Source organism: Aquarana catesbeiana, linkage group LG05, assembly GCF_042186555.1.
Source record: "Aquarana catesbeiana isolate 2022-GZ linkage group LG05, ASM4218655v1, whole genome shotgun sequence".
Taxonomy (NCBI): domain Eukaryota; kingdom Metazoa; phylum Chordata; class Amphibia; order Anura; family Ranidae; genus Aquarana; species Aquarana catesbeiana.
In genome coordinates this window covers 548,649,900-548,668,441 of record NC_133328.1, presented here as the reverse complement: position 1 = coordinate 548,668,441, position 18,542 = coordinate 548,649,900, and the positions used below count along the sequence as shown (strand labels likewise).

Sequence of the window (18,542 nt, the reverse complement as noted above, 5' to 3'; positions counted from 1 at the left end):
GCTGACAGACGCGAGTAGAGAGCCGATTGGCTGCTCTCCTGACAGGGGGGGTCTGCACTGATTATCAGTGCAGCCCTGCCAAGGATGCCCACCCATGGCCACCAGGGATGCTCAGCCATGGCCACCAGGGATGCCCACCAGGTAAGCCCACTAGAGCCCACCAGGGGTGGCAATCTGTGCCCATCAGTGATGCCTGCCAGCGCCTCTGATCAGTGCTACCTATTAGTGCCATCTATCAGTGCCACCTATGAGTGCCCAATAGTGCCACCTATCAGTACCCAGTGCCCATAAGTGCCACCTATCAGTGCCCATCTGTACTGCATATAAGTGCCACCTCATCAGTGTCAATCAGTACTGCCTCATCACTGTAGGAGAAAACTTACATACTTATTTACCACGTTTTGTAACAGACAGGAAGATTTAAAAAAAAAAAAAGAAGTTAATTTTCTCTGTCTTTTTTTATTTGTAGCACAAAAAATAAAAACCCCAGGAGGTGATCAAATACCACCAAAACGGGGACAGTCCTTCGGCTATATCGCACAATAGTCACCATGCCTAGGGTGTGTTTTTCATAAGTCATGTGACTCAAAAACCTCAGTTTAGGCAAATATGTATTCCTCTACATATTTTTGGTAAAAAAAAAAAAAAAAAAAAAAAAAAAAAAAAAAAATCGCAATAAGCATATATAGATATTGCGGCGAACAAATCAGACACTTTTGACACATTTTTGGGACCAGTGAGTGACATTTATACAGAGATCAGTGCTATAAAAATGCACTGATTACTGTATAAATGTCACTCACTAGGGGCGATCAAGGGGATATCTGTGTTCCCTGGGTGTGTTCTAACTATGGGGGGAATGGAGACCGATCTGTGTTCCTACTTAGTAGGAACACACGATCGGTCTCCTCACCCCTGACAGAACCAGGATTTGTGTGTTTACAAACACAGATCCCGATTCTCACTCTGTCACGAGCAATCGCAGGTGCCCGGCAGTGATCGAGCCCGCAGGCACTCGCATCGGCTCCGGGGACACGCGTGCCTCCTACAGCGTCTTAAAGAGCCGACGTACAGCTACGACGGCTCGCCCAGGGGAGCCATCCTGCCGCAGTATAACTGCGGCGGCTGGTTCGGGAACTGGTTTAAAAAAAAAAAATAATAAGTTTTCATAGTTTTTTATAAAATTTTGCAAACAGGTCATTTTTCTCCTTCACTGATGTACGCTGATGAGGAGGCATTGGTGGGCACTAATGAGGCTGCACCGATGGCACTGATGGAGACATTGGTGGGCACTGATGAGGCATTGGTGGGCGCTGATGAGGCTGCACCGATGGCACTGATGAGGAGGCATTGGTGGGCGCTAATGAGGCTGCACCGATGGCACTGATGAGGAGACATTGGTGGGCACTGATGAGGCATTGGTGGGCGTTGATGAGGAGGCACTGGTGGGCGCTGATGAGGAGGCATTGGTGGGCGCTGATGAGGAGGCATTGGTGGGCGCTGATGAGGAGGCATTGGTGGGCGCTGATGAGGAGGCATTGGTGGGCACTGATGAGGAGACATTGGTGGGCACTGATGAGGAGACATTGGTGGGCACTGATGAGGAGACATTGGTGGGCACTGATGAGGAGACATTGGTGGGCGCTGATGAGGAGACATTGGTGGGCACTGATGAGGAGACATTGGTAGGCACTGATGAGGCTACACTGATGAGGAGGCATTGGTGGGCACTGATGAGGCTACACAGATGAGGTGGCACTGATAATTACTGCCCTGATTATCAGTGTACATGTCCCTTTTAGAGAAGCCGGTTATCGGCTCTCTTCTCTCCTCATGCTGTCAGCATGAGGAAAGAAATGGCGATAACTGGCTTCTGTTTACATCCGTGATCAGCTGTGATTGGACACCGCTGATCACGTGGTAAAGAGCCGCTGATTGGCTCTTTACCTCAATCTGTGATCAGTGTCCTCCGGACACTGCTATCACAGAGCACACCGCCAATGATCACGGGACGCCGTCATTCAGCTATATCGCAGTCGGCAAGTGGTTAAAGGGATACATTTTTCTTGAAATTTTCTTGCACTAAAGATGCCAATAATGGCCGACAATAAAATTTGTAGTCATTTAAATTCACGATATTAATTAAAAAATGAATAAGGTTAACATTAAAATATAAGACATTAAAATATATATATATATTTTTTTTTTAAAACCGTCATTTTCAGTTTCGGTTTTGGCCAAGTGCATCCTGAATTTTCGGTTTTGGTACCAAAATTTTCATTTTAGCTCACCTTGAAAAAAAAAAAAAGAAAAAAAAAGGGGAAGGTGAAGCGTGTGTTGCCACCATTATGTGCATTTTCAGGAATCTATGCGATAATACATTTTATATTTAGGGCTCCTTCATGCCAAGCTCCACACAAAAACACATGCATGATGATGTACATGTGTCTATAGAGGCAGTAAGGAGCGATGTGATGCGTTGTTGCAGCCCATCCCACAATTTATTTTTTATTTTTATAACTTTATTGAAGTGTTACAAAATGACATTGCTTTTACAAGCAGCAGGAGGGGACGTCTCTGCTCCACCCCTGCCTTTCGCAGCTTCTTCGGGCTGTACCGTCCCACCGACCAGCATGCGCTTCCGCCAGGGCTGAAGGAAGACCGTAACGACTTTGATCGCCCTATGATATTAGGAACCCGAAAGCAATGAGCTTACCGTACATCACTACCGGTTTCCCCAGAAGCAAAAGGTGCCATTTTTAAAAATGAAAAGCATTTGATCACAAGCAATCTTGTAGAATCAAATGCTTTCAAGGGCAGAGGACAGATTTGGGGTTGAAATTTAAAGCAACAGAAAAAAAAAAAAAAAAAGGAAGAAGATTAAAGTGCCCCCTGCTCCCCCCCAAGCTCACGCGCAAAGGCATTCATGTTGCCGTTGCAGGGGCCTGCACAATTTTAAAGCGTGTCATGTTTGGTATCTACTTACTCATCTTTTGAAAATTGTACCGAACAATTGGGTATTATATTGTGTTTTTGTGCATTAAAATGCAAAAAAAGTGTATTTTTCCAAAAAAAATTGCATTTGAAAAACTGCTGCGCAAATACAGTGTGACATAAAAATTGCAACACTCAATTTATTCTCCAGGACCTCAGCTTTAAAAAAAAAAAAAAAAAAAGAGGATATAATGTTTTGAGGATCTAAGAAATGTTCTAGTAAAAAATACTGATTAAAACCTTTATCCCAAACAGAAAAAAATAAAATAAAATATGTTACTGTAATTGCTTATAAAGTGTGAGCTGAAGTTTGGCTTCAATTTGTTGGTGTATTTAAATCTGCTAGTACATTTAACGCTCCCCTTCCAGACCAACAATGCTGCCGTCCAAAGGTGCCCCTGTGCTCCTTCATCCAGAGTGGGGGCACAGGAGGTGTGCTACTGACCAGATCACCAGGTGAAGAAGACAGAGGGAAAAAAAAAAAACGAATTATGGGTAAGCCGCAATCTATTACTATTTTGGTTTTGGGTTTAATACCATTTTGACGCAGTGTTGGGCTGTGAAAAGGGCACATAGAAAACAAACACCCTTGCGTTGAGCCTGCATTGATCAATGGATATCGTGTGAACGCGTACTTAGTTAAACAGAAAGTGTAAAGAAATGAAATTCTTGTTATCTCCCTGAATAGTAACACACTCCACATCCATAGACCAGGCCACATTAAAGCTGAGCTGACTACGTATTCCCAAGTAAAGGTGACCTACAGAGCAGATTCTCAGCTGTTTCTTTAGCTGCTGTTGGCCAGTAATGTGACAGAGCCATTTCAGGCCATACAAATGACATCCATGTGTTCTCATAGCAGACCACCTCCGAGCCTGCACCTCTCATACATTATATTACCAAAAGTATTGGGACGCCTGCCTTTACATGCACAACAACTTTAATATCATCCCAGTCTTAGTCCGTAGGGCTCAGTATTAAGTTGGTCCACCCTTTGCAGCTGTAACAGCTTCAACTCTTCTGGGAAGGCTGTCCACAAGGTTTAGGAGTGTGTCTATGGGAATGTTTGACCATTTGTGAGGTCAGGCACTGATTTAGATGAGAAGGCCTGGCTCGCAGTCTCCACTCTAATTCATCCCAAAGGTGTTCTATGGGGTTGAGATCAGGATTCTGTGCAGGCCAGTTAAGTTCCTCCACTCCAAACTCGCTCATCCATGTCTTTATGGACCTTGCTTTGTGCACTGGTCAAAATCATTTGGTGGAGGGGGGATTATGGTGTGGGGTTGTTTTTCAGAGGTTTGGCTTGGCCCCTTAATTCATGTGAACGGAACTCTTAAGCTGTCAGCATACCAAGACATTTTAGACAATTTCATGCTCCCAACTTTGTGGGAACAGTTTGGGGATGGCCCCTTCCTGTTCCAATATGATTGCGCACCAGTGCACAAACAAGGTCTATAAAAGACATGGATGAGTGAGTTTGGGGCTGAGGAACTTGACTGGCCTGCACAGAGTCCTGACCTCAACTTGATAGAACATCTTTGGGATGAATTAGAGCGGAGACTGCGCAAATGCACTTCTGGGAGAATGGTCAAACATTCCCATATACACCCTCCTAAACCTTGTGGACAGCCTTCCCAGAAGAGTTGAAGCTGTTATAGCTGCAAAGGGTGGTCCAACTCAATATTGAACCCTACTGACTAAGGCTGGATTCACATCTATGCAGTTTTAGTGCTTTTTGCATTTTGCAGATTTGCACTGCAGTCTATTTAACATGGTTTCCTATGGAACACGTTCTGTAGTGCAAATCTGCAAAATGCAAAAGGCACTAAAAATGTATAGGTGTGAATCCAGCCTAAGACGGGGATGCCATTAAAGTTCATGTGCATGTAAAAGCAGGTGTCCCAATACTTTTGGTAATATAGTTTATACATGTACTGCATTCATATACAATCCGAGCCTGCACCTCTCATATACAGGTACTGAATTCACATACACAAAGTGTATTGTATGGTTAAAATGCAAATTCTATTCAGGTATGCATTCTTAACCCGGAAAATTCCCTTCTATTGCTCTCAACTTTCTTCAATATCCTTTTTTTTTTCCCCTAGTGTAATCCGACTTCCTGTTAGAGAGTGACTACGTTCATTCTCCATGGTCCTACTGTATGTAGGACGGTAGCCGCCCCTCTCTTGTTTGCCCCCAAGATGGACTATGGAATTTGTACTGTAAAAAGAGCAATGCACATGACTGCCTTGCATGCAGAGAGGTCCCACTGTGTGCAGGATGGCAGCACTTAGTGCAGGGTTGTAGAACACAGAGCGCTCCGCACCTGGCAATGTAGCAGGTACCTTCAGGTAGAGAGATCTCCTTCCCCAAGGTGCCTGAATAGCCCTAGCTGTGACCTTATTGAGAAGCATAAGGAAGGGCACCTGCAAGGTAAATCTCAGTGAACAATAATGCTGGTGCAGAATGGAAGGCATTTACCATGGACACATAAGCACCATTACATCCTAATGACCACTGACACCTGGGCACCATTCTTCCCAGTGACCACTGACACCTGGGCACCATTCCTCCCAGTGACCACTGACACCTGGGCACCATTCCTCCCAGTGACCACTGACACCTGGGCACCATTCCTCCCAGTGACCACTGACACCTGGGCACCATTCCTCCCAGTGACCACTGACACCTGGGCGCCATTCCTCCAGTAACCACTGACACCTGGGCGCCATTCCTCCCAGTGACCACTGACACCTGGGCGCCATTCCTCCCAGTGACCACTGACACCTGGGCGCCATTCCTCCCAGTGACCACTGACACCTGGGCGCCATTCTTCCCAGTGACCACTGACACCTGGGCGCCATTCTTCCCAGTGACCACTGACACCTGGGCGCCATTCTTCCCAGTGACCACTGACACCTGGGCGCCATTCTTCCCAGTGACCACTGACACCTGGGCGCCATTCTTCCCAGTGACCACTGACACCTGGGCGCCATTCTTCCCAGTGACCACTGACACCTGGGCGCCATTCTTCCCAGTGACCACTGACACCTGGGCACCATTCTTCCCAGTGACCACTGACACCTGGGCACCATTCTTCCCAGTGACCACTGACACCTGGGCACCATTCTTTCCAGTGACCACTGACACCTGGGCACCATTACTCTCAGTGACCACTGGGCGCCATTCCTCCAGTAACCACTGACACCTGGGCACCATTCTTCCCAGTGACCACTGACACCTGGACACCATTCCTCTCAGTGACCACTGACACCTGGGCGCCATTCCTCCCAGTGACCACTGACACCTGGGCGCCATTCCTCCCAGTGACCACTGACACCTGGGCGCCATTCCTCCCAGTGACCACTGACACCTGGGCGCCATTCCTCCCAGTGACCACTGACACCTGGGCGCCATTCCTCCCAGTGACCACTGACACCTGGGCGCCATTCCTCCCAGTGACCACTGACACCTGGGCGCCATTCCTCCCAGTGACCACTGACACCTGGGCGCCATTCCTCCCAGTGACCACTGACACCTGGGCGCCATTCCTCCCAGTGACCACTGACACCTGGGCGCCATTCCTCCCAGTGACCACTGACACCTGGGCGCCATTCCTCCCAGTGACCACTGACACCTGGGCGCCATTCTTCCCAGTGACCACTGACACCTGGGCGCCATTCTTCCCAGTGACCACTGACACCTGGGCGCCATTCTTCCCAGTGACCACTGACACCTGGGCGCCATTCTTCCCAGTGACCACTGACACCTGGGCGCCATTCTTCCCAGTGACCACTGACACCTGGGCGCCATTCTTCCCAGTGACCACTGACACCTGGGCGCCATTCTTCCCAGTGACCACTGACACCTGGGCACCATTCTTCCCAGTGACCACTGACACCTGGGCACCATTCTTCCCAGTGACCACTGACACCTGGGCACCATTCTTCCCAGTGACCACTGACACCTGGGCACCATTCTTCCCAGTGACCACTGACACCTGGGCACCATTCTTTCCAGTGACCACTGACACCTGGGCACCATTCCTCCCTATGACCACTGCCAGATGGGCACCAATCCTCCCATGGACCACTGACACATTATTATTATTATACAGGATTTATATAGTGCCGACAGTTTACGCAGCACTTTACAACTTGAGGGTAGACAATACAAATACAATACACTGGGAATGAAAGGGCCCTGCTCATTAGAGCTTACAATCTAAGAACGAGGGTAAGGAAATATAAGAGGTAATAACTGTGGGGGATGAGCTGATGGAGAAAATAAATGTACAGTTGTTAGGCGGGGCAAGATAGGCTTCTCTGAAGAGATGAGTTTTCAGGGATCGTCTGAAAGTAAACAAAGTACGAGATAGACAGATTGGGGTAGAGCATTCCAGAGGATGGGAGAGGCTCAGAAGAAGTCCTGGGAGGAGAGCATGGGAGGCGACAAGGGAGCTAGAGAGCAGAAGGTCTTGGGAGGAGAGAAGAGGACGATTTGGTTGGTATTTTAAGACCAGGTTAGAGATGTAGCTGGGGGCCAGGTTGTGGATGGCTTTGCAAGTTACTGTTAGTATCTTGAATTTGATTAGTTGGCTGAGTGGCAGCCAATGGAGGGATTGGCAGAGAGAGGTAGCAGACGCTGAGCGGTTTGGAAGGTGGATGAGCCTGGCAGCAGCGTGAATGATGGACTGAAGGGGGGATAGTCTATTTAGAGGTAAGCCACTGAGGAGGGAGTTGCAATAGTTGAGGCGAGAGATAACCAGGGAGTGGATTAGAAGCTTTGTGGCGACATTGGTTAGGAAGGAGCGTATCTTGGAGATGTTGAAGGTTGAGGCAGCAAGCGGTAATACACATAGGCACCATTCCTGCCAGTGACCACCAACAGTCATATAGACAATATTACTCTTCCATTGACATAAAGGAATTTATTACTCCCATTGACACAGGTTATTTCACCTCCCACTGATGCAGGAGTATTTTTCCTCCCATGGACCACAGTTTAGCATCCACACCGCGTGAACACAGTCTAAAGCACCATGCAGAGGCTGTGTATAAGACAGTCCATGGTATATACAGTATCCCACAAAAGTGAGTACGCCCTCACATTTTTGTAAATATTTTATTATATCTTTTCATGTGACAACACTGAAGAAATGACACTTTGCTACAATGTAAAGTAGTGAGTGTACAGCTTGTATAACAGTGTAAATTTGCTGTCCCCTCAAAATAACTCAACACACAGCCATTAATGTCTAAACCGCCGGCAACAAAAGTGAGTACACCCCTAAGTGAAAATGTCCAAATTGGGCCCAAAGTGTCAATATATTGTGTGGCCACCATTATTTTCCAGCACTGCCTTAACCCTCTTGGGCATGGAGTTCACCAGAGCTTCACAGGTTGCCACTGGAATCCTCTTCCACTCCTCCATGACGACATCACGGAGCTGGTGGATGTTAGAGACCTTGCGCTCCTCCACCTTCCATTTGAGGATTCCCCACAGATGCTCAATAGGGTTTAGGTCTGGAGACATGCTTGACCAGTCCATCACCTTTACCCTCAGCTTCTCTAGCAAGGCAGTAGTCACCTTGGAACTGTGTTTTAGGTCGATATCATGTTTCAATACTGCTCTGCGGCCCAGTCTCCGAAGGGAGGGGATCATGCTCTGCTTCAGTATGTCATAGTACATGTTGGCATTCATGGTTCCCTCAATGAACTGTAGCTCCCCAGTGCTGGCAGCACTCATGCACCCCCGAGACCATGACAATCCCACCACCATGCTTGACTTTAGGCAAGACACACTTGTCTGTGTACTCCTCACTTGGTTGCCACAACACACGCTTGATACAATCTGAACCAAATAAGTTTATCTTGGTCTCATCAGACCACAGGACATGGTTCCAGTAATCCATGCCCTTAGTCTGCTTGTCTTCAGCAAACTGTTTGTGGGCTTTCTTGTGCATCATCTTTAGAAGAGGCTTCCTTCTGGGATGACAGCCATGCAGACCAATTTGATGCAGTGTGCAGCGTATGGTCTGAGCACCGACAGGCTGACCCCCCTGCCCTTCAACCTCTGCAGCAATGCTGGCAGCACTCATATGTCTATTTCCCAAAGACAACCTCTGGATATGATGCTGAACACGTGCACTCAACTTCTTTGGTCAACCATGGTGAGGCCTGTTCTGAGTGGAACCTGTCCTGTTAAACCGCTGTATGCTCTTGGCCACCATGCTGCAGCTCAGTTTCAGGGTCTTGGCAATCTTTTTATAGAGCAACAATTCTTTTTTTTCAGATCCTCAGAGAGTTCTTTGCCATGAGGTGCCACGTTGAACTTCCAGTGACCAGTATGATAGAGTGAGAGCGATAACACCAAATTTAACACACCTGCTCCCCATTCACACCTGAGACCTTGTAACACTAACGAATTACAACACCGGGGAGGGAAAATGGCTAATTGGGCCTAATTTGGACATTTTCACTTAGGGGTGTACTCACTTTTGTTGCCAGCGGTTTAGACATTAATGGCTGTGTGTTGAGTTATTTTGAGGGGACAGCAAATTTACACTGTTATACAAGCTGTACACTCACTACTTTACATTGTAGCAAAGTGTCATTTCTTCAGTGTTGTCACATGAAAAGATATAATAAAATATTTACAAAAATGTGAGGGGTGTACTCATTTAGCAGACACACTAGGGAATAAAATGGTGGTCATTGCAACTTTTTATGTCACACAGTATTTGTGCGGTCATTTTTCAAACGTGATTTTTTTTTTTTTATACAAAAAAAATTTCATGAATAAAAAAAAAAAAAAAACAAAAAAAAACAAACACACACACACAACAACACAGTAGTTCGACTATTTTTTTTTTTTTATAATGTGACAGATGACAGAGGCACTGATGAGGCAACATCGATGGGCACTGATAGCTGACACTGATAATCAGCGTACATGTCCTTTTACACAAGCTGGTTATTGGCTCTCCTCTCGCTGTCAGCATGAGGAAAGTACTGCCAATAACCGCCTTCTGTTTACATCATAATCAGCTGTGATTGGGCACGGCTGATCACGTGGTAAAGGGCAGCTAATTGGACATGGCTGATCACGTGGTAAAGGGCAGCTGATTGGCTTTGTACCTCAATCTGTGATCAGCAGTAAAATGACGCCCTCCCAGAACTAACCGGCCGCGCTGTAGCTGTCTTTTGGCTAAAGCACGGTCGGCAAGTGGTAGTAAAGGTGTTTTGTGGATTTCTACCTACAGGTAAGACTATAATAAGACTTACCTGGAGGTACCGTAAACATCTCCTAAACTTGCACCGTTTAGGAGAGATTTACTTAAGCATCGATGATGTCACTTGTGCATGCGCACTGCACTCTTAATGGTTGACATGCCATCCATTGAGAGAGTTGTACCACAGGAGTGATGACATCATGGCTCAGCCAATCAGATGACTGCAGTGTGTGAATCCGGAAGGAAGAATGGGTGAAAATGGAAGCCCTGTCAGCGGTGACCACGTGCAGTGGGAGGGCTTTGTTCTCAGGTGAATCGTTCATACTAGCACATTATGCCATTACCTTGCAGGGATTTTTTTTTTTTTTTTTTGCAGTTTACTATTGCTTTCAGGATGATGGAGCAGCACTGGGGTCCCCAGTTTGCATGTTCTCTCTGTGCTTTCATGTGGTCCTCCCTGGTAGGGCGATTGGCTCCGCTCTAAAATCAGAACTAAACCCTCCTCTCCTTTTCAGCCAAGGAAGCCGCCATCTTGGCCTCTGTTTGATCTGCGGTTGCCATGGTGCTGCACATGTGATCAGTTATGACAGTACAAGCAAAAGTGACAGTTAGTAATCTTGGCATGCCAGGAATATATAACTGTTTTCTGAAACCATGACATTGATGGGTTTATCTCCACTTCTATTATATAGGGAGGTTAGATTTTTTATGTCACACAGTATTTGCGCGGTCATTTTTCAAACGTGATTTTTTTTTTTTATACAAAAAAAATTTCATGAAAAAAAAAAAAAAAAAAAAAAAAACACACACACAACAACACAGTAGTTCGACTATTTTTTTTTTTTATAATGTGACAGATGATGTTACGGCCAGTAAATAGATACCTCACATGTTACGCTTTAAAATTTCGCACACTTGTGGTATGGCCCCAAACTTTGGTACTAAAAAATCTCCATGGGCAACTGTTTAAAATTGTTTTACGTTTAGAGTTGCAGAGGAGGTCTGAGGCTAAAATCATTGCTCTCGCTTTAAAGTTTGCGGTGATACATCACATGCGTGGTTTGGACGTCATTTACATATGCGGGAGCGACTTACGTATGCGTTCGCTTCTGCGTGCGAGCTCGTGAGGACGGGGGCACTTTAATTTTTTATTGTTTATTTTATTTTTACACTTTCCCTTTAACATTTTTTTTTTGATCACCTTTTTTCCTTTTACAAGGAATGTAAACACCCCTTGTAATAAGAATGGTGTGTGACAGGTCCTCTTTATGGAGAGATGTGGGGTCAAGGTCATAAGACCCCACATCTCTCATACAGGCTGGAAAGCTTTAGATTAAAAAAAATTGACGAGCTGATCCTTTTCTAGCCGAGATCTCGGCTTTGTTTACCTGTGCAGCCCAGACGTGATGTCATAACGTCGAGCCCGGGCCTCAGAGGATCATAGAGATTGCCGGGGACCACCTGTCCCTCGGAAATCTCTATGCCTCTCTTCCGGTGCCGGACGATTTGTTCTCCGGGTTCCCCATCGCACAGGAGAGCCCGGAGAAGCACCGGAGGGCGGTGAGAAAGCCACTGAAAGCTAATGACGTCATATTACGGCCTGCGGTATGGAAGTGATTAAAGTGGTACACTATATAATAAGGCTTACCTGTAGTTACCGTGAATATCTCCTAAACTTTGCACCGTTTAGGAGATATTCACTGTATCAGCATGTGCTGATGTCATCGGTACACGCGCACCGGAGAAACGGCTCGCTCGTACCGTTTCTTCAGCTGCCGTGCCATTACCGACGACTCCAGTGCGAATGCGCGGTAGTGACGTCATCACGGCTCCAGCCAATCACAGCACCAGAGCCCGCGATACCTGGAAATAACTCCGGGAGACATGTCGCTGGCCACAGCAGTGTGCCAGGACCGCTGCGGGTGCTTCGATCTAAGCTATGCATTTCATAATGAGCTAGTATGCAATGCATACTAGCTCATTATGCCTTTGCAGGTTTTTTTTTTTTTTTGTGGGTTTACAACCACTTAGGTGCCGATTCACACAGGGGCTTAGCCGCCTGACAAGTCGCACTCCGTTCTGTACAATGGAACCGTTCTAATAGGAACAACTCAAGTTGCTCAGACTTAGAAAAAGGTTCCTGTACTACTTTGGGACGACTTCAGGGCGACCTGCATTGACTTCTACACAGAAGTCATTTTGCAAGTCACCGTTGAAGTTGTGTGCAGATCGCCTTGCAAAGTCACGCTGCAAGTCTGGCTGCCCCTGTGTGAACTGGCACTTAAAGGCTGCAGAGAGTCTATATTTGTAAATGTCTTTTCAATATTTTCAAAATACATTCAATGTAAAGCTGGAAGTAGATCTTAATGAATGATAAACTTTTATAAAATCTTTGTTTCTATAAAATGTGTGATGTAACTAGGGGCAACCATATCTGCTCATTCCATACACAGACATCCTGCTTTTCTAGTGCTGCACGGTGATTGTACTTTACTGTTCCGTCTCACAATGCTAGTCTGTGTTTTGGTAACTCCTGGATACAACGCCTGTGTGTTTCCGACGTCTTCATCACAGTTGCTATTTTAAGTAATTAGCAGTCATTGTAGAAGCTAATCCCCCCTCCAATGGCTAATTATAGGGCGCATCTGTACTGTAGTAAATTGTATTAGAATACACAATCACAATGAATGGCAACACATTTTCTCTAGATGTAGCACCACCCATTGAAAATGGCATTCCAGTGTCTTGTACAGCAGAGCATGACACCCTGCAGCGCATCATAATGCATATACAGTGCGTTGCACTGCGTTCTGACAAAAAGGGTCACTCACATTTTTTCATCCGTAGTGGTGCTCTGGTAGACCATTTCATGATGAATGGGCTGCCGTAACACAACGCACATTTACGCATGCATAAAGCCTGCGCATTACCACACTGCAACACATGGCAGGCTGAAAGCAACGCGCAAAGCAAGCGAGTCCTGATTGGCTCAGCCTCTTGGCTCACTTTCTCCCAACCTTAGCACTGCTGTACTTGAGCTACTTTGACTATTTTAAATGACTACATCAATAGAACAGCTCTACCCATAGCTCAGTTTTAGCACCATGGTAGAAAGGAGTGTGATCACCAATCCAACGGCATCATATGGTCACCACAGATCGGTGACTGTGCTTGGCAGAAGCTACAATACTGTATATCCAATGTTCATCTCATCGGGAGATTACAGAACCTGGATGGGGACATTCCAGCTGGACTACCCAAGGAGCAAAGCAGCTTCACTTAGTAAATGAGGAGGTGAAGCTGTGTTTATCATCCAATCACGTGAAAGCAAAAATCCTGTTTTTTTTTTCCTTGCATGTGATTCTATATTTTTGGGTAAATTTTCACTATAATTAGGCCCGGTTCACACTGATGCAACAATCACTCCGACTTTGGAGCACTTGTCGCATCAGAAGTCTCACCCCATTCTGTGCAATTGGTGCGACTTACATTGACTTCTGTTAAAGAAATCGCATGCAAGACGTGCCAAAGTGGCAGGCAGTGTGAACCCGGGCTCACAGAGCTAAGGGAATATTCCCTTGCAAAGAGAACATAGTCAACTCCTGTAGTAAATCAGCCTACTGACTGTGAGATGAAAGATCCCCCCCCCATATACAATTCTACATGGTGCTGGAATCACCAGCTCAGATAACATGGAGGGACATCTGAATGGCATTACTGACAGATATATACACAGATTAACCCTTTCATACTGAGGCGGTTTTCTGGCGTTTTAGCACTAAATAGCGCCTGTAAACCGCCTCCCATGCATTTCAGTGTGTCTTTTCACACTGGGGCGGTGCGCTTGCGGGACGTGCAAAAAAAGTCCTGCAAGCAGCATCTTGCGGTTACTGTATTTAGCGTTCCCAAAACACCCCTGCCCATTGGAATGAATGGGCAGAGCTACAAAAGCACCTGAAAAGCGCTTCAGAAGCGCCACAACACGGGCGATTTTAACCCCTTCTTTGGGGTTAAAAGCGCCCTGCTAGCAGCCGAAAAGCGACACTTAAAGTGGTTGTAAAGCCTTTACAACCACTTTTGACTACAGGTAAGTCTATAATAAGGCATACCTGTAGCTACCCCGGATATCTCCTAAACCTGTTTTAGAGATAGCCCCTGTATCTGCATGTGCCGATGTAATACGTGCCGTTGCTTCAGTTAGTGTGCCGTTACCTGACGCTTCCGCACACATGCGTAGGAGTGACGTCATCGCGGCTCCAGCCAATCACAGCGCCGGAGCCCGTGATGCCCAGAAGTAACTCTGGGAGCAATGTCGCCGAGGACCAGGCTAAGTCATTCTTCATAATGAGCTATTATGCTATGGACCCATGTCCATAGCTCCCAACTGTCCCTGATTTGGAACAAAGTCCCTCTGTCCCTCATTTTGGTCCGATTTATATAGTTGTATATAAAATTCTATATTTATCTTTCACAAACTGTTCCCAGTGCTAAAGCTTTGATCCAATTTCTAAATTGCTGCGTTTGTAACATTTAGAAGCCAGTATAAAGGAATAGTAGTGGTAAAAATCATTATTTTGTATAATTCTCCATTAAGAGGGCGTGGCGGGGGTGTGTCACAAAAAATTGGGAGGTATGTCGGGTTCACAGCCAAAAGCGCCCACAATGGGCACGTGAGCATCAGAACTGGACCATGGAACAATGGAAGAAGGTGGCCTGGTCTCATTAAAGTGGAGAGACGAAAAAGTACTCTTGCGCACTGGTGTGTTGGCTAAAAAAGTTCAAGAAGGACTATGGATTTCGGCTTTGCTGCTCTCAAAGGATGGGATTGTCCTAGTGTTGAAAGAAAAAAAGAGAAAAGAGAGCGCACCAGCCTAGTGCATTATCCTTGACAGGTTTATTGAATTAAAAACAAGATAAAAACTACTCACAAAAGTCGAAGGTAAAATCGCATAGTAAACACACAGAGGCAATTGTTCCAGTGGTAGCAGTTGTCCAGGTCCCAGGAAGGAGGCATACGGACTGCTGCTGGCTTACGCGTTTCGAAGGTTTAACCTTCTTCATCAGAGCCTTCTTCGACTTTTGTGAGTAGTTTTTATCTTGTTTTTAATTCAATAAACCTGTCAAGGATAATGCACTAGGCTGGTGCGCTCTCTTTTCTCTTTTTTTCTCATTAAAGTGGAAGTCCATGCAAAAACTAAAATTTCTGCATATGTAGACACCATGGATCTAACACTATCCTCTCTATCCCTGTAAAGAATAAATGAGTATATATACCATTTGGAAGCCGATCTGACCTGATCTCCAGCCCAGGAAGCTCTGCAGAGGACATGGCCAACAAAGGCTGTGAAATGAATGGGAAGTGAGGTCACCCATAGAGATACTATGGGGCTTCCGTTGTCCTCCATCTCTTCTGCACCCGCCTACACAGAGAAGCCGCGGCTGACAGCTCAGCATGGAATCGGGTCACAGCGGGTCAGATCGGCTTCCAAAAAGGTATGTATATATGTTTTTTCTTTACAGGGATAGAGAGGTTAGTGTTAGATCCCTGGTGTCTATAGATGCAGAGATTTTTGTTTTTGCATGGACTTCCACGTTAGTTCAAGAATGGTTTGAGGAATACAATCAGTTCAAGGTGGTGACTTGGCCTCCAAATTCTCCAGATCTCAATCCAATCGAGCATCTGTGGGATGTGCTGGAAAAACACATGTGACCCAGGAAGACCCCAATTCACACGACTTAAACTGGAACGGAGGTCTAGGTCAGTGTTTCTCAACTCCATTCCTCAAGGTGCCCCAACGAGTCATGTTTTCAGGCTTTCCATTATTTTGCACAGGTGATTTGATCACTTTCGGTGCCTTAGTAATTACCACAGCTGTTTCATCAGAGGGAAATCCTGAAAACATGACCTGTTGGGGTGCCTTGAGGACTGGAGTTGAGAAACACTGGTCTAGGTTATGACAGACCGTGAGCAGGCAGGCCATTATAGCACAAGACATATTCAAAGTCCTGCCCCCTTCCTGCCCAGGCCAACTTTCAGCGCTGGCACACTTTGAATGACAGTTGCGCAGTTATACAACACTGTACCCAAACTACATTTTTGTCATTTATATTTAATCACCACTGGGTTTATAATTTTTTGCAAAATAAATGAAAAAAGACTGAAAACTTTGAAAAAAAAATTCACAGTTTGTTATAAAACTTTGCAAACAGGTATTTTTTCTCCTTCACTGATGTGCGCTGATAAGGCGGCACTGACGAAGAGGCACTGATGAGGCAACATCGATGGGCACTGATAGCTGACACTGATAATCAGGGTACATGTCCTTTTACACAAGCTGGTTATTGGCTCTCCTCTCGCTGTCAGCATGAGGAAAGTACTGCCAATAACCGCCTTCTGTTTACATCATAATCAGCTGTGATTGGACACGGCTGATCACGTGGTAAAGGGCAGCTGATTGGACATGGCTGATCACGTGGTAAAGGGCAGCTGATTGGCTTTGTACCTCAATCTGTGATCAGCAGTAAAATGACGCCCTCCCAGAACTAACCGGCCGCCCTGTAGCTGTCTTTTGGCTAAAGCACGGTCGGCAAGTGGTAGTAAAGGTGTTTTGTGGATTTCTACCTACAGGTAAGACTATAATAAGACTTACCTGGAGGTACCGTAAACATCTCCTAAACTTGCACCGTTTAGGAGAGATTTACTTAAGCATCGCCGATGATGTCACTTGTGCATGCGCACTGCACTCTTAATGGTTGACATGCCATCCATTGAGAGAGTTGTACCACAGGAGTGATGACATCATGGCTCAGCCAATCAGATGACTGCAGTGTGTGAATCCGGAAGGAAGAATGGGTGAAAATGGAAGCCCTGTCAGCGGTGACCACGTGCAGTGGGAGGGCTTTGTTCTCAGGTGAATCGTTCATACTAGCACATTATGCCATTACCTTGCAGGGATTTTTTTTTTTTTTTGCAGTTTACTATTGCTTTCAGGATGATAGAGCAGCACTGGGGTCCCCAGTTTGCATGTTCTCGCTGTGCTTTCATGTGGTCCTCCCTGGTAGGGCGATTGGCTCCACTCTAAAATCAGAACTAAACCCTCCTCTCCTTTTCAGCCAAGGAAGCCGCCATCTTGGCCTCTGTTTGATCTGCGGTTGCCATGGTGCTGCACATGTGATCAGTTATGACAGTACAAGCAAAAGTGACAGTTAGTAATCTTGGCATGCCAGGAATATATAACTGTTTTCTGAAACCATGACATTGATGGGTTTATCTCCACTTCTATTATATAGGGAGGTTAGATTGTCAGCTCCTGGGGTGAATGTTTATGTAGAGTGCTGTGTACACTGTCAGTGTAATAGAGATGACATGATTGTCATCCAGTGTAGAGGATGGATGTGATTGGATGGATCGGATGTGTCCGTTATATGGGGGCTTGTACTGCTCTCCTGCTGCTGTGGTCGCCATAGGACTGTGGGGCACGTGATGCATTGCAGGCCTGATGGTCCCCCCGGAGATCGGAGCGGCCTTTGTGTCCCCGGAATCAGCTGACTACATCACAGAACAATGACCCGCAGCCCCTCCTTACCTTCCAGCTCCTCCATGTTTCCCCCTCTATGTGACGCTCCGCCGCACACTCCCGCTACCACGGCAACCGAGACACGCCCGGCCGGGAACCAACACGCCGATAATTGGCTGAGCCACAAGCCTCGCCAGTTACCGAGCTCTCCACTAGGGGGCGGGGATGGAGGACCGGAGGCGTGTCCTAAATATCACTATGGTCGATCTGTCCAATCACAGTCGTACAATGCGGCCTATAGGCTGTCACTGTGTGCCAGCCAATTGTAGGGGGCGTGTCCTGTCGCTATGGCAGAATATACTTGTCAATGAAAGAAGGGGCGTGGCCTGTCTGCGAGTTCGGCCTGTGGGGGAGTGGCCTGTTCTAAGACCCGCCTATTGTGTACGGTCTGACACTGGTATATCTGCACTTCGTCTCCTTGTCCTTTCATGGGGCTTGGCGGAGAAATAAGGTCATGACCGTATAACTGCAGTAATGCAGGGCGCTCCTTTAAATGACGTTTCCTAGTCTTAGCAGTGAGTTGGTTTTTCCACTGCATGACTAGCGTGTTCTCTCAGCTTATTGTCATATGCATGAGGGGTGTGCTTCATTATAGCGAGGGGCGTGTCCTGCCAATAAAATAGCCTTCTGGTGCACGAGGGGCGTGGTCCGCGTGGATTCTAACCAACAGCTGCTCCTTCTAATGCACGAGGGGCGTGCTCTTCTAGCTTCTAACGAATAGCCGTCATTCCAAT

At 46.4% G+C, this 18,542-nt stretch overlaps 1 protein-coding gene across 2 annotated transcripts in view; it reads right to left on the bottom strand.

The window, feature by feature from the left end:
* Positions 1 to 18,001, bottom strand: part of ZC2HC1A (zinc finger C2HC-type containing 1A) — a 177,407-nt gene extending 159,406 nt beyond the window's left edge. The window contains exon 1 of one of the 2 annotated variants that reach the window (XM_073631849.1): positions 17,818 to 18,001. In XM_073631849.1, the coding sequence (XP_073487950.1) occupies positions 17,818 to 17,833 (16 nt within the window). In that variant the 5' untranslated portion in view covers positions 17,834 to 18,001. The remainder of the gene's footprint in view (positions 1 to 17,817) is intronic. The other variant, XM_073631848.1, reaches the window with a different exon arrangement.
* Positions 18,002 to 18,542: the final 541 nt, after the last annotated feature.